Source organism: Mesoplodon mirus (genome assembly GCF_964341445.2).
Source record: "Mesoplodon mirus genome assembly, chromosome: 3".
NCBI classification, from domain to species: domain Eukaryota; kingdom Metazoa; phylum Chordata; class Mammalia; order Artiodactyla; family Ziphiidae; genus Mesoplodon; species Mesoplodon mirus.
In genome coordinates this window covers 19834470-19851626 of record NC_138978.1, presented here as the reverse complement: position 1 = coordinate 19851626, position 17157 = coordinate 19834470, and the positions used below count along the sequence as shown (strand labels likewise).

Here is a 17157-nt window from a genome sequence, read left to right as displayed (position 1 = left end):
TGTGTGTGCCGTCCAGCACCTGCCCGGCTACCCTACTTCCTGTCACAGGACTCCTGCCTTGGTGGTCATGCGTCACCTGCTCTGGCCACCAGAGTTTCACCTGTTTCAATTGCATTTTAAAGCATGAATGGTTTATCGGGGAGAAAAGAAGGAAAAAGGAGCTCCCAGCAAAGGGCAAAGCCTGTGCAGAGGCTCAGCAGTGGGCAACAGTGCATTTGGAAAGCTGCCTGCAGCCCAGCCAGGTTAGGGCAGGAAGCCGGGGTGGGGATGAGGCTGGGAGACTCAGCAGGGATCAGACCCACCTGGGGGCCTCCGTTCAGGGCAGCTCTCTCTGGATGGCCAAAGGGCCAAGTCCTACTCACAGGATAGCTCAGCCACCCCTCTGGCGCCCTGAAAGGGTGGGTTCTCTGGGAGAGCGGCTAATAATCATCATCATAATAATGGCAAACACTTCAACTGCGCTTACTTGCTTACTCTAATCCGTGGCTTAGGAGGTGGGTACATTGTCTCTCATTTTGCAGATAAGAGAAAAAGACAGGACCCTCCCAGCAACTCTCCAGCTGGTTAACAGGTGGGAAGCAACCCAGGGAGGCATCTGGTCACCTGTCCTCCGTCTTCCCTTTCTCCCCAATCACACCTGGGTCTGACCTGCAGTTTTGCAGAGTGTGGATACCCCCCCTGAGAGCGCCCCCCCCCACACCCAGTGCAGCATCTGTGGCCCTGGACCGGTGGTGGCCTGGTTCTAGCTCCTAATCTGCTCCCGCCTTGCTGGGTAACTTCAAGTTGGTTGTTTAACCTCTCTGAGCCTCAGTTTACCCTGCTGGGAATGGAGGGTCCTAGCGACTGCCTTATCTCCCGCTCCAGTTCCGGTGAGACTTCCAGGAGTGAGCAGATAAAGAGGGCTTCTGAAAAGTAGAAAGAGCTGCACTCACGACACTGCAATTATTACTGTGACCTCAATATGGAGATAAGGGAGGGGGAGGAGGTGCAGTGACAGTTGCCAAGTTACCGGGAGCTGTCTGCAGCAGCTTTCAGCCTGGCCCATCCCGCTCAGGAGCTGGGCCACTGGGTCCCTCCCCACACACCCCGCCGCACCCTCTCCCTGGGAGAGATGGGCACTCCGAGAGGGAGAGGAGCTAGGGCCAGATGGCTGGTGGCCACACACCTGCATGGCTGGAAAGTGACCCTGGAACGTGGCTGGCCCAGACTCCAGGTGGGCTCTGGCTTTCTGCGTGACCGTGGGCAAGTCACCTCCTTTCTGGCTGCCGCCTATTCCTGTGTCCAGGTGTCCTGTACCTACAGGCAGGTGTCCAGGCCAGACAGGGCAGCATTGGAGCTGGACCTAGAGGAGATGCTTGGCGGTGGCGGCAGGAACCCGGGGCTGTGATGGGGAGGCCGCTGGGGGCTGGGTGACAGGACTGAGGGCCTGGGTTGAGAGCGGCTGTGATGTGTGTAGTAGAAGAACCTTGGGCTAGAGTGAAACCCCGGCACTGCCCTTTCCCTGGAGTGACCTTGGGCTTGTCACTTCACCTCTCTGAGCCTCAGTTTTCTTATCTGAAAAAAGGCTGATAATAATCCAGCCTCACAAAACTGCCAAGGTGATTGAATGAGACAATGCCTGTGTAAACTGTAGAGTGCTGTGCAGATATGACTGCGGTCCTGGCCAGGGGAAAGGAAAAGTGGGGAGAGTTCCCCATGTCCCAGCTGCTGCATGTGCAGGAAGAAGGCAAAGCATTTTTTTTTTCTTTTTTTTTTTTTGTGGTACGCGGGCATCTCACTGTTGTGGCCTCTCCCATTGCGGAGCACAGGCTCCAGACGCGCAGGCTCAGCGGCCATGGCTCACGGGCCCAGCCTCTCCACGGCATGTGGGATCTTCCCGGACTGGGGCACGAACCCGCATCCCCTGCATCGGCAGGCGGACTCTCAACCACTGCGCCACCAGGGAAGCCCGAAGGCAAGGCATTTTAAGCTGAGCCAGGCCATAGGGTCAGGAAGGTTTCCAGAGAAGTGGGGAGGGGGCAGAGACTTGGGAGGCCCCCGTGTGAACGGAATGATGGAGGTCGGGAGGAGACAAGGGTGGGATAGGAGAGAAAGGGGAGGGACAGAGAGATTCAAGTTCATGAGAGGGAGGAAAATAACCAAATAGGGGGAGGTCTGCGGAGACCAGAGGCAGAGGAGAGTGCATGGTGGGCTAGAAAGGTGGGGAAGAGGTGTGTGAGAGGTGAGGAAGGCTAAGAGGAGGAGGAGGAGGCATCAGGAGGGTAGGGGGGAGGGAGGGAGGCAAGAACCTGAGTTTCTTCATTTCTTCAGAAGCCCTGATTGAGCAACTACTATTTTCTAAGAGATAATACAGCGTAGCATTAGGGCAGCGTCTAGATCCGATGGTTGGAGGTTCAAATCCTCTGTATGTCACTATCAGCGTGACCTTGGACACATTGCTTAACCTCTGTGTCTTAGTTCCCTCCTCTGAAACGGGATTAAATGAGGTAATACAAGGGAAGCCGTTCGCGCAGGGTCTGCACGCGGTACGCCCTGCATCAGGGTTGGCTGCCCTTGCTGTTGTTACTGTTATTATTACTTCCCTGATGTGACGTGCTGGGTCCACAGGGCTGGCTGCCCGTGCTCTCAAGTTCAGATCTGTGGCTCTGGAGTGACAAACCTGGGCTCAAATGCCTGCTCTGCCTCCTTAACTGTGCGACCTTGGGCAAGTTAATGTACCTTTCTGAGCCTCAGTTTCCTCATGTGTAAAGCAGGTAGATTTTGAGCACCTGCCTCACTGGGGAGCTGTGAGGATTAAGAAAACTCATGGAAGGCACAGGGAGGCTGTGGCTTTTGTTATTATTGTTCTTCTATCCCTGCAGAGCTGGGATGGATTGGGGCAGGCGGGACCCAGGGCCTCCGATTTCTGCGCTGTTCTCATCCTGGAGCCCCTCGCCTCCCCTGCCCCTTAGGGCCTCAGCAATGACCTTTGAGGTGGAGGGGTTGCCTGTGAGGGGCAGACTCTGGACAGCCAGGAACCGGAGAGCTGAGGGCCTCGGACAGCACTCCAACAGAATCAAGAGTCCCCTTGTCTTGAGAGACCTACCGAGTCCTGTGCCAACGTGAGCAGTCCTGCGTGAAGGGGCACCTGGACACAGGGAAACGGAGGCAGGTTCTGGAAGGGGAGCGTGTTGGGGAGCTGCTGCCAGGCTGACCTGCAGTGGCCACAGCCTGAGCCTTGGGGTATGAGAAGGGACAGACAGAAGGACAGCACCCGAATAGCTCAATCATGGGCAGAAACCTCAACTCGGCAGCCAGGGCCACCAAGACAGTGATCTCTACCATCAAGGGGACCCAGCTTCACCTGGGCTTCAACTCCAGGACTTCCTGGCCCTTGGACAATCTCTGCTCTCCATGCTGACCTGGCACCGCCCTGCTTTGTCAAGGGCATGGCTTTAAATTCTGACTCTGTCACCCACTTGCTAGGGGAAGTGGCTTCATCTCTCTGAGCTTTAGTTTCTCCATCTGTAAAAAAGGGGATAAATAATGCCAGCCTCCCAGCACAGTAGTGAAGGTGTAATATGCCTGACACAGTTCCAGGCACATAGTCGGTCTCAAGGGTCCCCATGGCAGGCTCAGTGGAATTTGCCCTGACCAGTTCTATGGGCCTCTCTCCACTCCCCCTTCCCCAGTCTCTCCCCATGTCACTGTACCTTGTAATCCTCAGAAACCTGTGTTTAGGCCATTGTCTTCCTCACAGACCTTTTTTTTTTTTTTTTTTGCGGTACGCGGGCCTCTCACCGTTGTGGCCTCTCCCGTTGCGGAGCACAGGCTCCGGACGCGCAGGCTCAGTGGCCACGGCTCACGGGCCCAGCCACTCCGTGGTACGTGGGATCCTCCCAGACCAGGGCACAAACCCGCGTCCCCTGCATCGGCAGGCTGACTCTCAACCACTGCGCCACCAGGGAAGCCCCGCTCACAGACCTTTAATGCCTTCCTACTGCCAACATTCATTCATTCATTCATTCATCCATTTAACAAATACTTAATGAGACCCTAACATGGGGAGCCAGAGTTTACCATGAATGCATGAATACCAGAGAATTCATTGAGTGAACAGCTTCTAGCTGCCCAGGCTCCATGATGAATTTTTTCTGGAAACTGAGGCTGAGAGGGGTGTGTCACTGATTTAAGGTCACACAACAGGTAAGTGCCTGGGAATATCTCCCCTACAACAATGCCACAGGCCTAAAATGTCACTGCCACCATGTCTATCCTCTGGGTCAAGCACTACCCAGTTCAGGACCCCCTTTTAAGGTGCTAGCCCCCCTGGGAGGTGGAGAGGCATCTGGTGCCTGCGGCAGGGCTATGAACAGTTCCTCTGAGCTGTTTCTCCCTGAGTAGCTGGGCCCAGGGGAGCCAGCAAGGGGGCTCAGAGCTTCCTCAGCGTCTCCTTCCTGGGCCAGGTTCCCACAGGCCCTTCCCCTCTTGGGGTGTGGCAGTCCCAGCTCTGCCTGACTCAAGCGGGCAGTGGGCTGAATGAGTCACCCTCTCAGGACCAGCCTTGGTCGAGGGACTGGGGCGGGGGTGCAGCCACGTCAGGGTGGCCCTAGGTGGTGGGTGGAAGCCAGGACTGCTTGCCCAGCCCTGGGCCACCTGGGTCCCAGGAACCACTGGGCACTTCCTCTCCCTGACCCCAGAATTAGCCTCCTCGGCAGGCTTTCTAAGGTAATAGGAGCTGACTTCACCCTCACCAGACCTGCTTCCTTTCCTCAGGGAGGGCCGTGGGTGTGGGCAAAGAGTCTGGGCTTGGTGTCAGTCAAGCGCCACTCAGATGCTGCTCTGCCGCTGACCAGCTGTGTGACCTCTGCATGCCTCTGCGTCCTCATCTGTAAAGTGGGAATGCCAGTGTGGTGATGAGTCTGTGCCCTCAGGCCTGGAAGGAGGGGCTTGGCACGGGACCTGGCACATAGTCGGCCCAATGAGTGTCTGTTATTGTTATTGTCATTAATAATAGCAATGGCCCAGGTGGCATCTCAGCCTTAAGGCTACTCTGTCCGTAAAGTCTCAGGGAGAGATGCATAGAGGCTGGGCTACCTTGCTTAGTCCAGAGGTCAGGGCTCAGCCCTTTACAGCAACCCTCACTGCCCCCTGCCTCAGTCTGCCCATCTTCAGAATGGGCTGTGGACATCCTCTTGGCTGGAGTATGGGTTAGGGAGGCCTAATGGAGAGCTGGAAGTGAGACCCTGTCTACAGCTCTGATCCCTGGGGAAGGAGAGCCTGTTTGGCAGCCCGGCTCAGGAAGCCCTTCCTCTCCTGCCTCCTGGGTAACCCAGGACCCCTTCCTCCGTGAAATCTGTCCCCCTTAATGTCCCCCAACTCTGAGAGTGACTCTCCCTCCCAAAGTTCACAAATCTCCCAACTTGGGGCCCTCCCTGACCTCAGACTCTTTTTCTCTTCCAGGAGGAGTGATGGGCAGAACCAGCACTTCCCTCAGGCACTAGACCTGCCACGAGTGGACTTAGTTCCCTCCCAGACTGCTTCACTCCACTTTAAGGTAAGTGCCCGCCTCCCCACAGCCCCCGGTCTGGAGACCCCCCCAGGGCCAAGAGATACCTAGGAATGACTGCTATGCAGAGGTAAAATGTTTGGGTAGATGCTGCTTGGGGTTTAGCCCCCCCCAAGGGTATACCACTCCTCACCCCTGGGTGGGCCCGGTACAGTCTCAGAAGTTGAACCAGGGTCTGTAGCACTGTTGGGGCAAAACAACTGGGAATAAACTGGCCAAACAGCTATTCTTCCTTATATTCGTTATCAACATCACCGTCAGTTTCCTCATCTGTAAATCAGGTATAATGATAATATCCCACTTCACAGGGCTACTGTAAGAGGTAGCCCTGTGAAGTGGGGTTAAGTGTCAAAAGTGATGATAAAACATTCTGTGCACAATATCTGGCCCAGAGTAAGAGCCCTATAAATGAGGCTGTTCTTGTTGTTATCATCAAAATCAAATGTTTGCCCAGCACCTGACCTGTGTCAACTTTGTGCTGGGCACTGAGGTGCCAGAAATCAATCTGACACAGACCCTGCCCTCAGGGAGCCATAGTCCAGTTAGGAGATAAATAACTAAACAACTTATACAGGGTGTCAAATACCAGTAGTAACCACTAGCATTTATTGAGATTTACTATGTGCCAGGTGGGTACTTAATGCTTTACGTGCAGTATCTCATTTCATTCTCAAACTCTAACTACTATGTACTTATATTAGTACTCTTATTAGTCCCATTTTGCAGATGAGAAATCGAGGTTCATAGAGGTTAGGTTACTTGCTCAAAGACACACAGGTAGGATGTGATGGGTCTAGGACCAGAACTCATGTTATCTGACCAGAGTGCCTAGTCTGGGGGCATCTCTAATGCAGAGGGTAATAAGCTCTCACTTTTGTACTACACTTTTCAGTTTCTAAAGCACGTCCACAGATATCGTGCCTCTTGGTCCTTCCATCAAACCTTGGTGGTAGGCATTCTCCAGATGAGGATCCAGATGCTCAGAGAGGGAAGTGGTTTTCCCAAGGTCACACAGCCAGGAAATAGCAGAGGCAGGATCTGCCAAGCTCCTTTCCCAGTGCTCTGACCTGGAACAAGGGCCATATACCTCTTCTGGGCCAGGAGGGCACATGTCCACGGAATGGTGTACTTTTGGATCACCGCCTCCAAGGGGGTCCAAGTGCAGCGGGTCCTAGGAACCATATCAAGGGGTTCTTGAGATCCTCTCCTGTTGTCTGTGCCTGGGTGACAGCCCAAGACTGGGCCATGTGGATCCTGGGACTTGGCAGGTAGGGAGCGACTCCATGGCAGCTGGGCTCAGAAGTGAGTCTCCCAGTCCCTCTCCCCCTAAGCATCCGGTAGGAGGCTTGGGTTCACTTCCCCTTCCTGGGCCTCAGTGTTCCTGTTGGAAAAATGAGGGTTAGAAGAGCCCATCTCCCTGAGTCCGGCCTGCTTGGCCAGCCTGGGGCTGGCCTTCTCAGATTAGCTCTGAGCTACCTCCCCTCGGCCCAGTTTGGCTAGAAGCCTCCATTTGTGCCAATACAGCCCAGCCGGCTGCGGGCTCCAAACTGCCCCATCCCAACAGTCCGCCCCCACCCCAGAATCAAGACACAGTCTGTACATCGTACTCCTTTGACAGCAAAGGAAACCAGGACCCAGAGAGACTGGGTCCCCAGCAAACCAGTGGTGGGGCTGAGGGGTCCCAGGTCTGTGACACATTCTCCACTCCCCCTCCCCCAGCTCTGCACACATTTATAATGTTGATGGTGGAGCCAGCGTGAGAGGCAGTTGACCTCCCTGTGCCAGTGGGCAAATCCCTGCCCCTCTCTGGGCCTCAGTTTCTGATCTGTAATATAGAGGTGGCAGTTTCTTTTCTACCCACCTTGCCAGCTTGCAATTGGGGGATGACTGTGAAAGTAATTTTGGAAAGTTCAAATTAGGAAGCTGAACTATTACCAGCATCATTATGTTCCCAGGGCAGGACAGAACACCCAGAAAGGACATCCCCCTCTCACTGGGAAGCCACATTTGTATAGACACTGAGCTATCCAAGACCCTCCTACCCTGCCCTGCTGTAGGATTTTTTCTGCTTGAGGATTTAGAAAGCTGCACACATGTACATACACAGCCTACCCACACCTACATACATGGGTGCATTCACATGTCTGCAGATGTATTCAGAGACTCACACATGTATACATGCATGTATATACAGATACACGTGTACAAACACACTGATATGCACACCCAGGATGTCCCCATCTGATCTCAGAGTCACACTCATCTACACAGCTGCATGCACACATGTGCACGCCCTCCACTCCTGGCACATAGATGTCTCCGGTGATGCGAGCAGCTCTTGCCTCCTCCCAGTGTGGGAATGAATGTTTCTCTGGCTGCATTTCGATGGGTGCCCGGAAGCGCTCAGGCCTGGAAGTGCCTGCGTGAATCAATATTTGCTGCTGTTAATTATTAAGAACAAAGCTACACTGTGTCTGGAATACACATCTCCAGAGTTCCCACCGGCTTCCTGGGCTCCAGCTTGACCCAGGGCCAGGTCTGGGGGAAAGGAAGGTGCAGTGCCTTCCTTCCAGGAGGCCTTGGCCCTGGAGATGGAGAGTGGTGGGTAGCTGCCAGCAGCTCCTTCAGGAAGCTGAAGAGAGGTTGGGTACTGAGCTGGTAGGCAGCCCTGCCTCGCAGGGTCTGAAGCAGCTGGTGTTGACTTGGCCACAGCTCAGGAAGCAATTGCTGCTTTCCCAGCATCTGTCTGGGGAGGGGATGCTGAGGCCCTGCCCCCCACTGTACAGTCTTATCTCTTGGAATCAGTTTTCTCTTCTGTAAAATGGGGATGATACTCGTACCTCTTGAGTTGTGGGGCGAGGATAAGACTTGCAAAGGGTCCAACATTAAGTAGATGCTCAAGAAAAGCCCTCTGTCTCCAAGGTAACCCCCCCCACCCCCTCCCCGCCACTTCCTCCCCGACTTCAAAGCCCAGCCCAAGAAGCCCATCCCTGAGGCCCTAAGGCGTGGTACCCAGAGTTTGGGAAGGTAGAGGAGGCAGGCTAGGGGTGCGCTGGAGAGCCTCGGGGCTCAAGGGCCCGCGCCGAAAGCTCCCAACGCGCTGGCAAGAGCGCGCAGGCGCAGTGTCCGGGACCCGCGCCGGGGGCGGGGCCTCCTGTGTCCCCGCCCCGGACCCCCGAAGCCCCGCCCCGGTCCCCGCACCGCCCGTACCTGGCGCCCCGCCCCCTCAGGGCCCGGCCGCCCGGCGAGCCAAGCGCAGGCAGCGCGCCGCGGGAGCCCGAAGCCGGGAGCGCGGAGCTCGGCGCTGCGGGGCCCGGGCCGGGGCTCGCGCGGGCCGGAGCCGGCTGGGTCAGCTAAAGCGCTGCCGGGGTGGGGGCCGGGGCCGGGCCGAGCTCAGGATGGCGCAGCCGCGGCCCCTGGAGCCCCCGGGCCGTCCTCGGAGGGGATCACTGCCCTCTGGGGCCGGCTGGCAGGTGAGGACCAGGGCGAAGGCGGCCTGGCCGAGGAGGTCCGCGGGAGGCGGATCAGCCCAACTTCTTCGGAGCCCGGCAGGCTCTGCCCCAGTCAGGGCGGGTGTGCAAGGCTCCGTCATGGAGGGTGTGTTAGCTTCTGGGCTGACACACGGCCACCGAGGCCACAGGGCACACCCCTGCCCTGGGGTCCCAGACCTTGAGCTCTTTCTGCAGCTGCCTACGGAACAGAGTGCCCGTGGTGGCACTGTGGCTCTGGGCTACCGGGGCACTCTGTGTGTGTGTGGATGTGTGTGTGCGTGTGTGTGCATGTGTGTGTGTGGGTGCTAGCCTTGGGACCACTTCATCCATCCCCTCCCCCCTTTAGGAAGGGTCTGAATGTCACAGTGTAACTTTGCTTGGTGCCCTGGGGCACTTCACTCGCAGCCTTCCATGTGTCAGAGCATCCGATGCACTAGTGAGGCTGTATCTGTGGGTATCACTTGTTGCTGTGTGTGCGCTCTGGGTGACAGTACCATGTGTCAGTGGTTATGTGGCTGTGACTCCCAGTGCATTGTTTCTGGCCATGTAAGGCCATGTTACCCTGGGTTGGGTATTCTGGGGGACATCAGTGCACCCGTATCACTTGTGCTGGTACCGTGCTGGGCTGAGGTTATGTGGCTCACCCAGGCACAGATGCTGATGTTGCTGTTGTGCAAGGTGTTGGCTGACAGGCGTGTTTGTCTACCTGGACTGCAGATGTGTGTCTGTGGTCTGCGCTCTAATTGCCTGTGGAATTGTCTCTTCCAAGCTCAGAAGTGTTGGGTGTGGCCACAGGGGCCGTGGGTCACCATCTCGTGTGGACTCCTGTCGTGCATTTTACAGGGTGGGTTTTGCCTCTGTGGGCAGGCCTCACAGTGTGCACATGGGGTGTCTGTGTCTTGTGATCTTTAACAGACAGCTCCGTGTGTGTGTGTGTGTGTGTGTGTGTGTGTGTGTGTGGTTCAGACCAGTGCCCCTCATCCTTGGCGATTAACCACTTCCATAGTTGCTGCATGCTTTTTCTTTTTCTCAAAGCTCATTTAATGTTATGGGATCAAGTCTGTCATGTCTGTTATACGGGGAGTGTGACTGATGGGGGAGGGTGAACTTGTGCGTGGCAGTGGGGCTGTGGCTCGGTGTCCATGAACATACCTGCCTGTGTCTGCGAGTGCATGTTATTGTGTCTCTCGGCACGTGGATGTGAGAGTAGTTTTGTGGCATTCGTGTAGCTTCGTTTGCAATTACTGGTGCGGTTGCGCAGACTTGCATAGGGGTGGGTTTGCATTTGTGTGTGCGGCTCTTATGGGACATAGACCTGTATGTGTGTGAGGGAGTGTGCTGTTGTGTAACGTAGGACACTGACACGTGTATTTGTATGTTAGCGTGTAGCTGTAAGAATTGATGTGCACAGACCCGGTGGGTTTGTGCGTGTGGGTTTCTGTGTGTTTGCTTTCTTTGGTACAGTGAGACTGTGTTTAAATATTGGTGTGCAGGCTTGTGTGTGTTTGACCGAGAGAGAGAAAGAGAGAGAGAGGGAGTGTGTGTTTCCTGGTGTACAGCCCCATAGCACGTGTGTGTGTGTGAGCTCAGGCAGTGCCCCCACTGGACAGCAGGAGCCGACAGAATTGAGGCCTTGGAGGTGCTGGGGGAGGGGCGCTCTCCTAGAGACTCTGGGGGCTTCCCAGGCCCAGCCCCCAGCTCCGCCAGCCGGCAAGGATGCCGCCTTCCAGGAAGGCTCGTAGGGAGTTGGCGCTGGAGAGGCTGAAGCTGCCAAGCACAGCTGGCAGATGCCCGGATTAACCCTGTGTGTGCCCTGGCTAGCCTCAGGAGAGGCTGGCTGGAGTGTGAGGAGGGAGGAGGGAGGAGGGGGAATGTGTGGACTCAGACACAGGTATTGGGCCAATGGGACATCCCAGCATTCTCTCCCCCAACAGACGCCCAGCCCACACTGCTTGGGGGGGAGGATGGGGCCCTCCTTCCAGAGGTGAGTGGAACCACACACCCTCCTGAGGATCCCAGCTGGGCTCGTCTCTGGAGTTGGGACCTGGGGCTCTTCTGAGGGGTCCGTGGGCCGATCCGGGCACTGCCAGTCTTGCAGTGACATAGGGGAGATGTGTCTCTCCCCAAAGGTCAAGACCTTCTTTGTCTGAGGCAGCAGCCTCCTCCTTTGGGGAAGGGGACCGAGTGGGGTGGGCTGCCTGGGGAGGGTGCTGGACTCTGGGCAGACTTCGCCAGGCAGTTGGTCAAACTCTGCCAGTCAGTGGCACAGAGCCCCATCCTATGATGTCCCTTCCACTCCCTCTTGCTGCTTGGACAGGTCCACGGTGTTTGGTCAGAGTTGGGGGACCAGGAGGGCTGGGGCAGGTGGAGACTCCTCAGAGACTTGCAGGATCAGCTGGGCTACCTGGTGCTGACCTTCTCTCTCCATCTCTGTTGCAGAACACAGACCTGTTTGAGATGATTGAAAAGATGCAGGTGAGGTGGGCTCTGGAGCCCGTTCTGGGGAGCCACAGAGGGGGCTGGACTGGGGGTGGGGGACCCTTGCTGTATCTGCAGCCCTACATCTCTCTTGAGGACGGGCCAGGAGCTCTCACAGACCGTGCCAGGAGGAGATGTTGGCAGTGTGTTGTCCAGAGCCCTTTGTCTGGGGTCGGAAGAGAGGATGGGGACTGATAGCGCCCAGCTGCCTGACTGACCCAGGGCGCAGGCCCCGCTTGCGTCTCTCCAGCTCCCATCCCTGTGTAGGTTGCTGGGGTCAGTGCCTCAACCCACCCCGCACATACCATCCCCCATCTCCCAAGAGGCATCACAGGCTCTGCAGGACCCTGTGTGGAATAGGGGGAGGGACAGATGCCAGGGCACAGGGCAACCAGAGGCTGGGCTGCAGGTCCGGGGAGGTGTTAAGGAACTGGGCAGCCCCCGCCCCCTCTGCCTGACCCCTGCCCATCCTCCACTCCCCAGCCCTGGTCTTCCAGGCCCTCATCTGTGTTTTTCGCTTGGGTGTGTGTTGGGAGGTGGCCGGGGGACTTGAACCAACCTCGGGAGCTTTCCTGCTATCGGTTCACCCTCCAAACCCCGTCTCCTGCCATCTTCCTGTTTCCCTGCCCCTCTTAGTCTTTGCATCTCCACCTCTCCCCATCCCCCTCTCTCTCCCCCTCTCTCTCCCCCTCTCCCTCTTCCTTTCTCTCTCCCTCTCCCTCTCGCTCTCAACAACACGTATCTGTGTAGATGCAGCGGCCTCCCTCCCCAGCTCACACACAAGCGTGCACACTGGCCCTGCCCCCACTCCCAGCAGTGACCAGAGCCCCGAGCCCTCCCTGCTGCTGCCAGCCTCCCGCAGCCCCCGTTCCCTCCAGGAGGGCCAGCCCTGCAGAGGCCTGAGTAACCCGGCGGCCAGCGCCCTGCCCTGGGAGCACCTCCACAGCACCATCTACCTGGAAGGGGTGCTGCTTCCAGCAGCATGGGAAGGGTGTGACGGGATGTGCTGCCTTCTCTTTGCAGGGAAGCAGGATGGATGAACAGCGATGCTCCTTCCCACCACCCCTCAAAGTAGGTCTGAATCTGGAACCACTCCACCCTTCTGGGGGCCTTTGGCTTCCTGAACAGTGCTCTCCAAAGGGCTTGGGGATGGGAGGGGACGGGAAGGGGGAGGCAGACTCCCTCTCGAGGGGTCGGGGAAGTGCTGCCCCAGCCGAGCAGCCAGTCCAGGAGAATCTGCGCCCCCCTTTCATGAAGTAGTCTTAACTGCGGTCTGGTGCTGGGGCCAAGGGGGAAGCAGGGTATACCCAGCCCCTGCCCTCTAGGAGGCTAAGGTGTGGAGAGCCCCTCCCTTGCTATAGGCCTTCATTCCAGCTCCTCCTCACCCCATCTGCACCACTGTAAACTCACCCTGCCTCTGCAGGCTTCCCCATCTCAAAATCGAAGCCCCATCCCTCGCGATAGCCTGCTGTAAAAGGTTTTCCTTGAAGCCACTTATGATCAGCAGTTGCAGGAAGGCTCATACCCAGGACCCAGGAGGCTTACGCTCCCCCTCTCCACGTAGCTCCTGCCTGGGACGGCTGAGGGGGAGGGGGAGAGACGGAGAGATGGGGAGGGGTAGCCTCGTTGTCCCCCAACCTTCATGAAGAGACTAACAGGAAGCTTGGGACCAAAGGAGGCGTGAGGAGGCTCTTTAGACTCGGAATTTTCTTGGGGTGGGAGCTGCATAGCCCCTCCAGGTAGGCGTACGGTACCATGGTTGGTGATTTGGGACCCCAATAATCCAAGAATATCAGTGGCTGGGCTTAGGGGAGTGGACCCAGGGCTACAAGGATGAGGGTTAAAGTGGGGTTCATGGGCACAAGGCTGATGCTTTGTCTGGAACAGGGCTTCTCAAAGTGTGGTCCTCAGACCAGAAGCATCGGCATCACCTGGGAGCTTGTTGGCATATAAATTCTTGGGCTCCACCCAGACGCACAGCATAAGAAACTCTGGGGGTGGGGCAAAGCAGTCTGTTTAATGAGCCCTCCAGGCCATTCTGATTCACTGAGAACCACTGGTCCAGAGGTTTCTTCTGGGGATGCAGTGAGCCTCCTTTTCCCCAGGCAGGAGACCCAGAAGAGGCTGCCAGCACTCAGTGAGCTAAGCCTGCCTCAGTCCCTGCCTCGTGGGGTCAGCCCACATGGGATGGGGGGATGAGGACGCAGCCCCATCCGCAAGCCCAGCCCGGGGGTGCTGCCTGAACAACAGGTGTTCTGGGGAGGCTGGAAGTAAAGGGTAAGGACCCCACCCCAGTTGGGCCTCTGCCCTGCTTGTGTTTTGCAGACGGAGGAGGACTACATTCCCTACCCGAGCGTCCACGAGGTAACCGACTGGATCTCACTGAGCCCATCTCCATCCCGAGCCCAGGAGGCACTCCCTCAGGGAGTCTGGACACCCAGGTCCTCCTCCTCATCAAGAGCCAGACCACAGGCCTTGCTCTGGGTGTTGGAGACTCAGTTTACAAGCCCAAGACTTCAGAGCCCATGTGAACCCTTAGGCCTCTGAGCCAAATATGCCAGCCTCTCGGCCAATGTCATGCTCTCAGCTTTACCTGTCCCCACACTCCCATCCTTTGAGACTGGGACATGGGGCTCTGTGCATCTGGGTCTGTGCCTGCAGTGGGAGGAGAAGGGCTGGAGCAAGTGCCTTGAAGGATGTGGATATGAGCCCTGGGACCCACATAGGCTCTGGGCTGTCCCCTAGTACTCCTTAGCCATGGCAGAAGTGGCTCCAGGTCTGAATTGGGGGGTGTCTTGGGGCCCCCAGTGGTGTGCAGTGTGGGTGGCTCTCAGCTGAGTCCTCCCTTCAGGTCCTGGGGCGAGAAGGGCCCTTCCCCCTCATCCTGCTGCCCCAGTTTGGGGGCTACTGGATTGAAGGCACCAATCACGAAATCACCAGCATCCCGGAGACGGAGCCGCTTCAGTCGCCCACGGCCAAGGTGAAACTGGAATGCAACCCCACCGCCCGCATCTACCGCAAGCACTTTCTTGGCAAGGTGTGTGGCCCGCTGGTGTTGGGGGGCTGGGCTGGGTGGGGAGTGGGTCACAGCCCAGCCCTGGGGGAGGCTGGGCCTGGGAGGGAGCGGAACCGTGGACTGGGCGGGCTGTCTGTCGCAGAGTCCAGGGAGCATGCGTAGTGGATTCACTCATTCAGTCAACAAACATTTATTGCAAAAGGCAGTGTTATGGCATAGTGGTTAACAGAGACTCTACCAGGGTTTGATTTGAATCCTGGCTCTGTCACTACTTGGGACATCAGGCAAGTCACTTACCCTCTCTGTGCCTCTGTTTCTTTCTTTCTTTTTTTTTTTTTTAAGATGGGGAGACTGGTTTTTTGTTTTTAATACATTTATTTATTTTATTTATTTTTGGCTGCATTGGGTCTTCGTTGCTGTGTGTGGGCTTTCTCTAGTTGCAGCAGGCGGGGGCTGCTCTTCGTTGCGGTGCACGGGCTTCTCATTGCGGTGGCTTCTCTCATTGTGGAGCACAGGCTCTAGGTGCATAGACTTCAGTAGTTGTGGCACACGGGCTCAGTAGTTGTGGCTCGTGGGCTCTAGAGCACAGGCTCAGTAGTTGTGGCACACGGGCTTAGTTGCTCTGTGGCACGTGGGATCTTCCCGGACCAGGACTCGAACCCGTGTCCCCTGCATTGGCACGTGGATTCTTTTTTTTTTTTTTTTTTTTTTTTTTGCGGTATGCGGGCCTCTCACTGTTGTGGCCTCTCCCGTTGCGGAGCACAGGCTCCGGACGCGCAGGCCCAGCGGCCATGGCTCACGGGCCCAGCCGCTCCGCGGCATATGGGATCCTCCCAGACCGGGGCACGAACCCGCATCCCCTGCATCGGCAGGCGGACTCTCAACGACTGCGCCACCAGGGAGGCCCGGCACGTGGATTCTTAACTACTGTGCCACCAGGGAAGCCCCTGCCTCTGGTTCTTCAACTGTAAAAACGGAGATGGTGATGATACCCACCTTATGCCTTTAATGCGACGATGTTTGTGAGGCATTTAGAATGATGTCCAGCACAAAGTGTCTGGCACAAAGGGTTCAGTCAGGGTGAACAAATAATGAGCACCAGCTGTGTGCCTGGTCCTGTTCTGGGCATCAGGTATACAGCAGCAAACAAAACAGACCCAGACCGTGCCCTCAGGCAGCTTGAGGTGGGGAAGACAGTAATTCCATGGTGTGACCTGGATTGGTACAACCCCTGCCCCACCACCTGCCCCAGAGCCGGGACCCTGCCAAGTAACGACCTGTCCTAGTGTCACCCGATGACGACGGCGGCGTTCCAGGCAGGAGCTATTGGGTGAGGCTGTGGGAGCCGGAGGGGAGGTCACACGCTGGGACCTTGTACGTGCCACATTCCATGCCAAGTGCTGTCTCTGTGTCAGTTTACAAACGAGGTGGTGGAATGTAGCGTGGGCTCTGGAGTCTCGTGGGCCTGGATGCACCTATTGACTCTTCTGTTTATTGATGGTGTGACCTTGGGCAAGTTAGTTAACCTTCCAGAGCCTGTTTCCTCGTCTGTAAAAATGAGGATGATAAAAGCATCGAGAACCATGTTTGGCACATAGTAAGTACTCAGTAAATGTTAGCTGTTATTACTATATCTTCATAATTACTCTGTGAGATCAGGATCGTCCTAATTTTTGCAGAAAAGGAAACTGAGGCTCAGAGAGATAAAGCAACTTGCTTAAGTTCACACAGTTACTGAGCTAGGAGCTGGACATAACTCTGGCTGACCTTCCATTAAGACACACTAAGGGACGGGTCACGTTTCTAGCGTGTGTGCGTGCACTCGTGGGTGCTGGGAGGAGGGGTGACTCCTTGGGGTGTTGGGAAGCTGTGTGGGCTCAGTCTGGGCCCAGGGCATTAGCCTGATTGTGGTGGGTATTGGTGCTAAGGCGGGGGGACAGGGTGACTGAGACTAAATCAGCAGGCTCAGATGCAGGAGCCATTGCCTGGGGACAAACTCAGAACAGGGCAGGGGATTCCACCTGTGGGTGGGGAGAGACCTGCATCCTCAGAACCCACTGTCCAGAGGCTCTTAATTGGGTCTGGCAGGTGGTGGGGCCTGGGGGACTTTGTGGGCCTAGCATATAGTTGGTGCACAGAAAAGTTTGCTGAAGAAGTGGTGAGTGGTAGAATGAAGGTGGTGCCTTGGGCACTGGAGGATTGGAAGAGGTACAGGTTGGGGGGTCTTAGAGGAGGCATGATGACCAGGGTCAGGCTGGCAGCACAGAGAGGAGGGGCCCCAGGGGCTGGCAGAGAGGCCGGGCCATTCCCGGCTCCAGGTGGGGTGCTGGGGAAGCAGTGCGCCCTGTTCTGGCAGAGGGAGGAAGTTAGGGTGACCTTGTCATTGACCCACTGGGACCCTGAGCCCACTCTCCTTGGGCTTCTCTGGGCCCAGCCAGCGGGGTCTGGGGAAACTCTGCACCCCGAGGACTTGGGTGCAGACCTCCTTGCCCAGTGCCTGCCACTCCCTCTGTGCAGATCGTGCCAGGCCTTTGGGGGTTTCCATCACTCTGCCCCAGGTCCCCGCAGACTGCCCCTGAGCTGTGGATTTATGGCACATGTCCCCTGGCCCCTACATCTTTTTC

General features: G+C 56.8%; 1 protein-coding gene across 1 annotated transcript in view; it reads left to right on the top strand.

Annotated features, from left to right (window-relative positions):
- Positions 1–17157, top strand: part of RAP1GAP (RAP1 GTPase activating protein) — a 66279-nt gene that overhangs the window by 31806 nt on the left and 17316 nt on the right. The window contains exons 2-6 of the mRNA XM_082612628.1: positions 5443–5536; positions 11479–11514; positions 12541–12588; positions 13843–13881; positions 14369–14554. Of these exons, the coding sequence (XP_082468754.1) occupies positions 11497–11514; positions 12541–12588; positions 13843–13881; positions 14369–14554 (291 nt within the window). The 5' untranslated portion in view covers positions 5443–5536; positions 11479–11496. The remainder of the gene's footprint in view (positions 1–5442; positions 5537–11478; positions 11515–12540; positions 12589–13842; positions 13882–14368; positions 14555–17157) is intronic.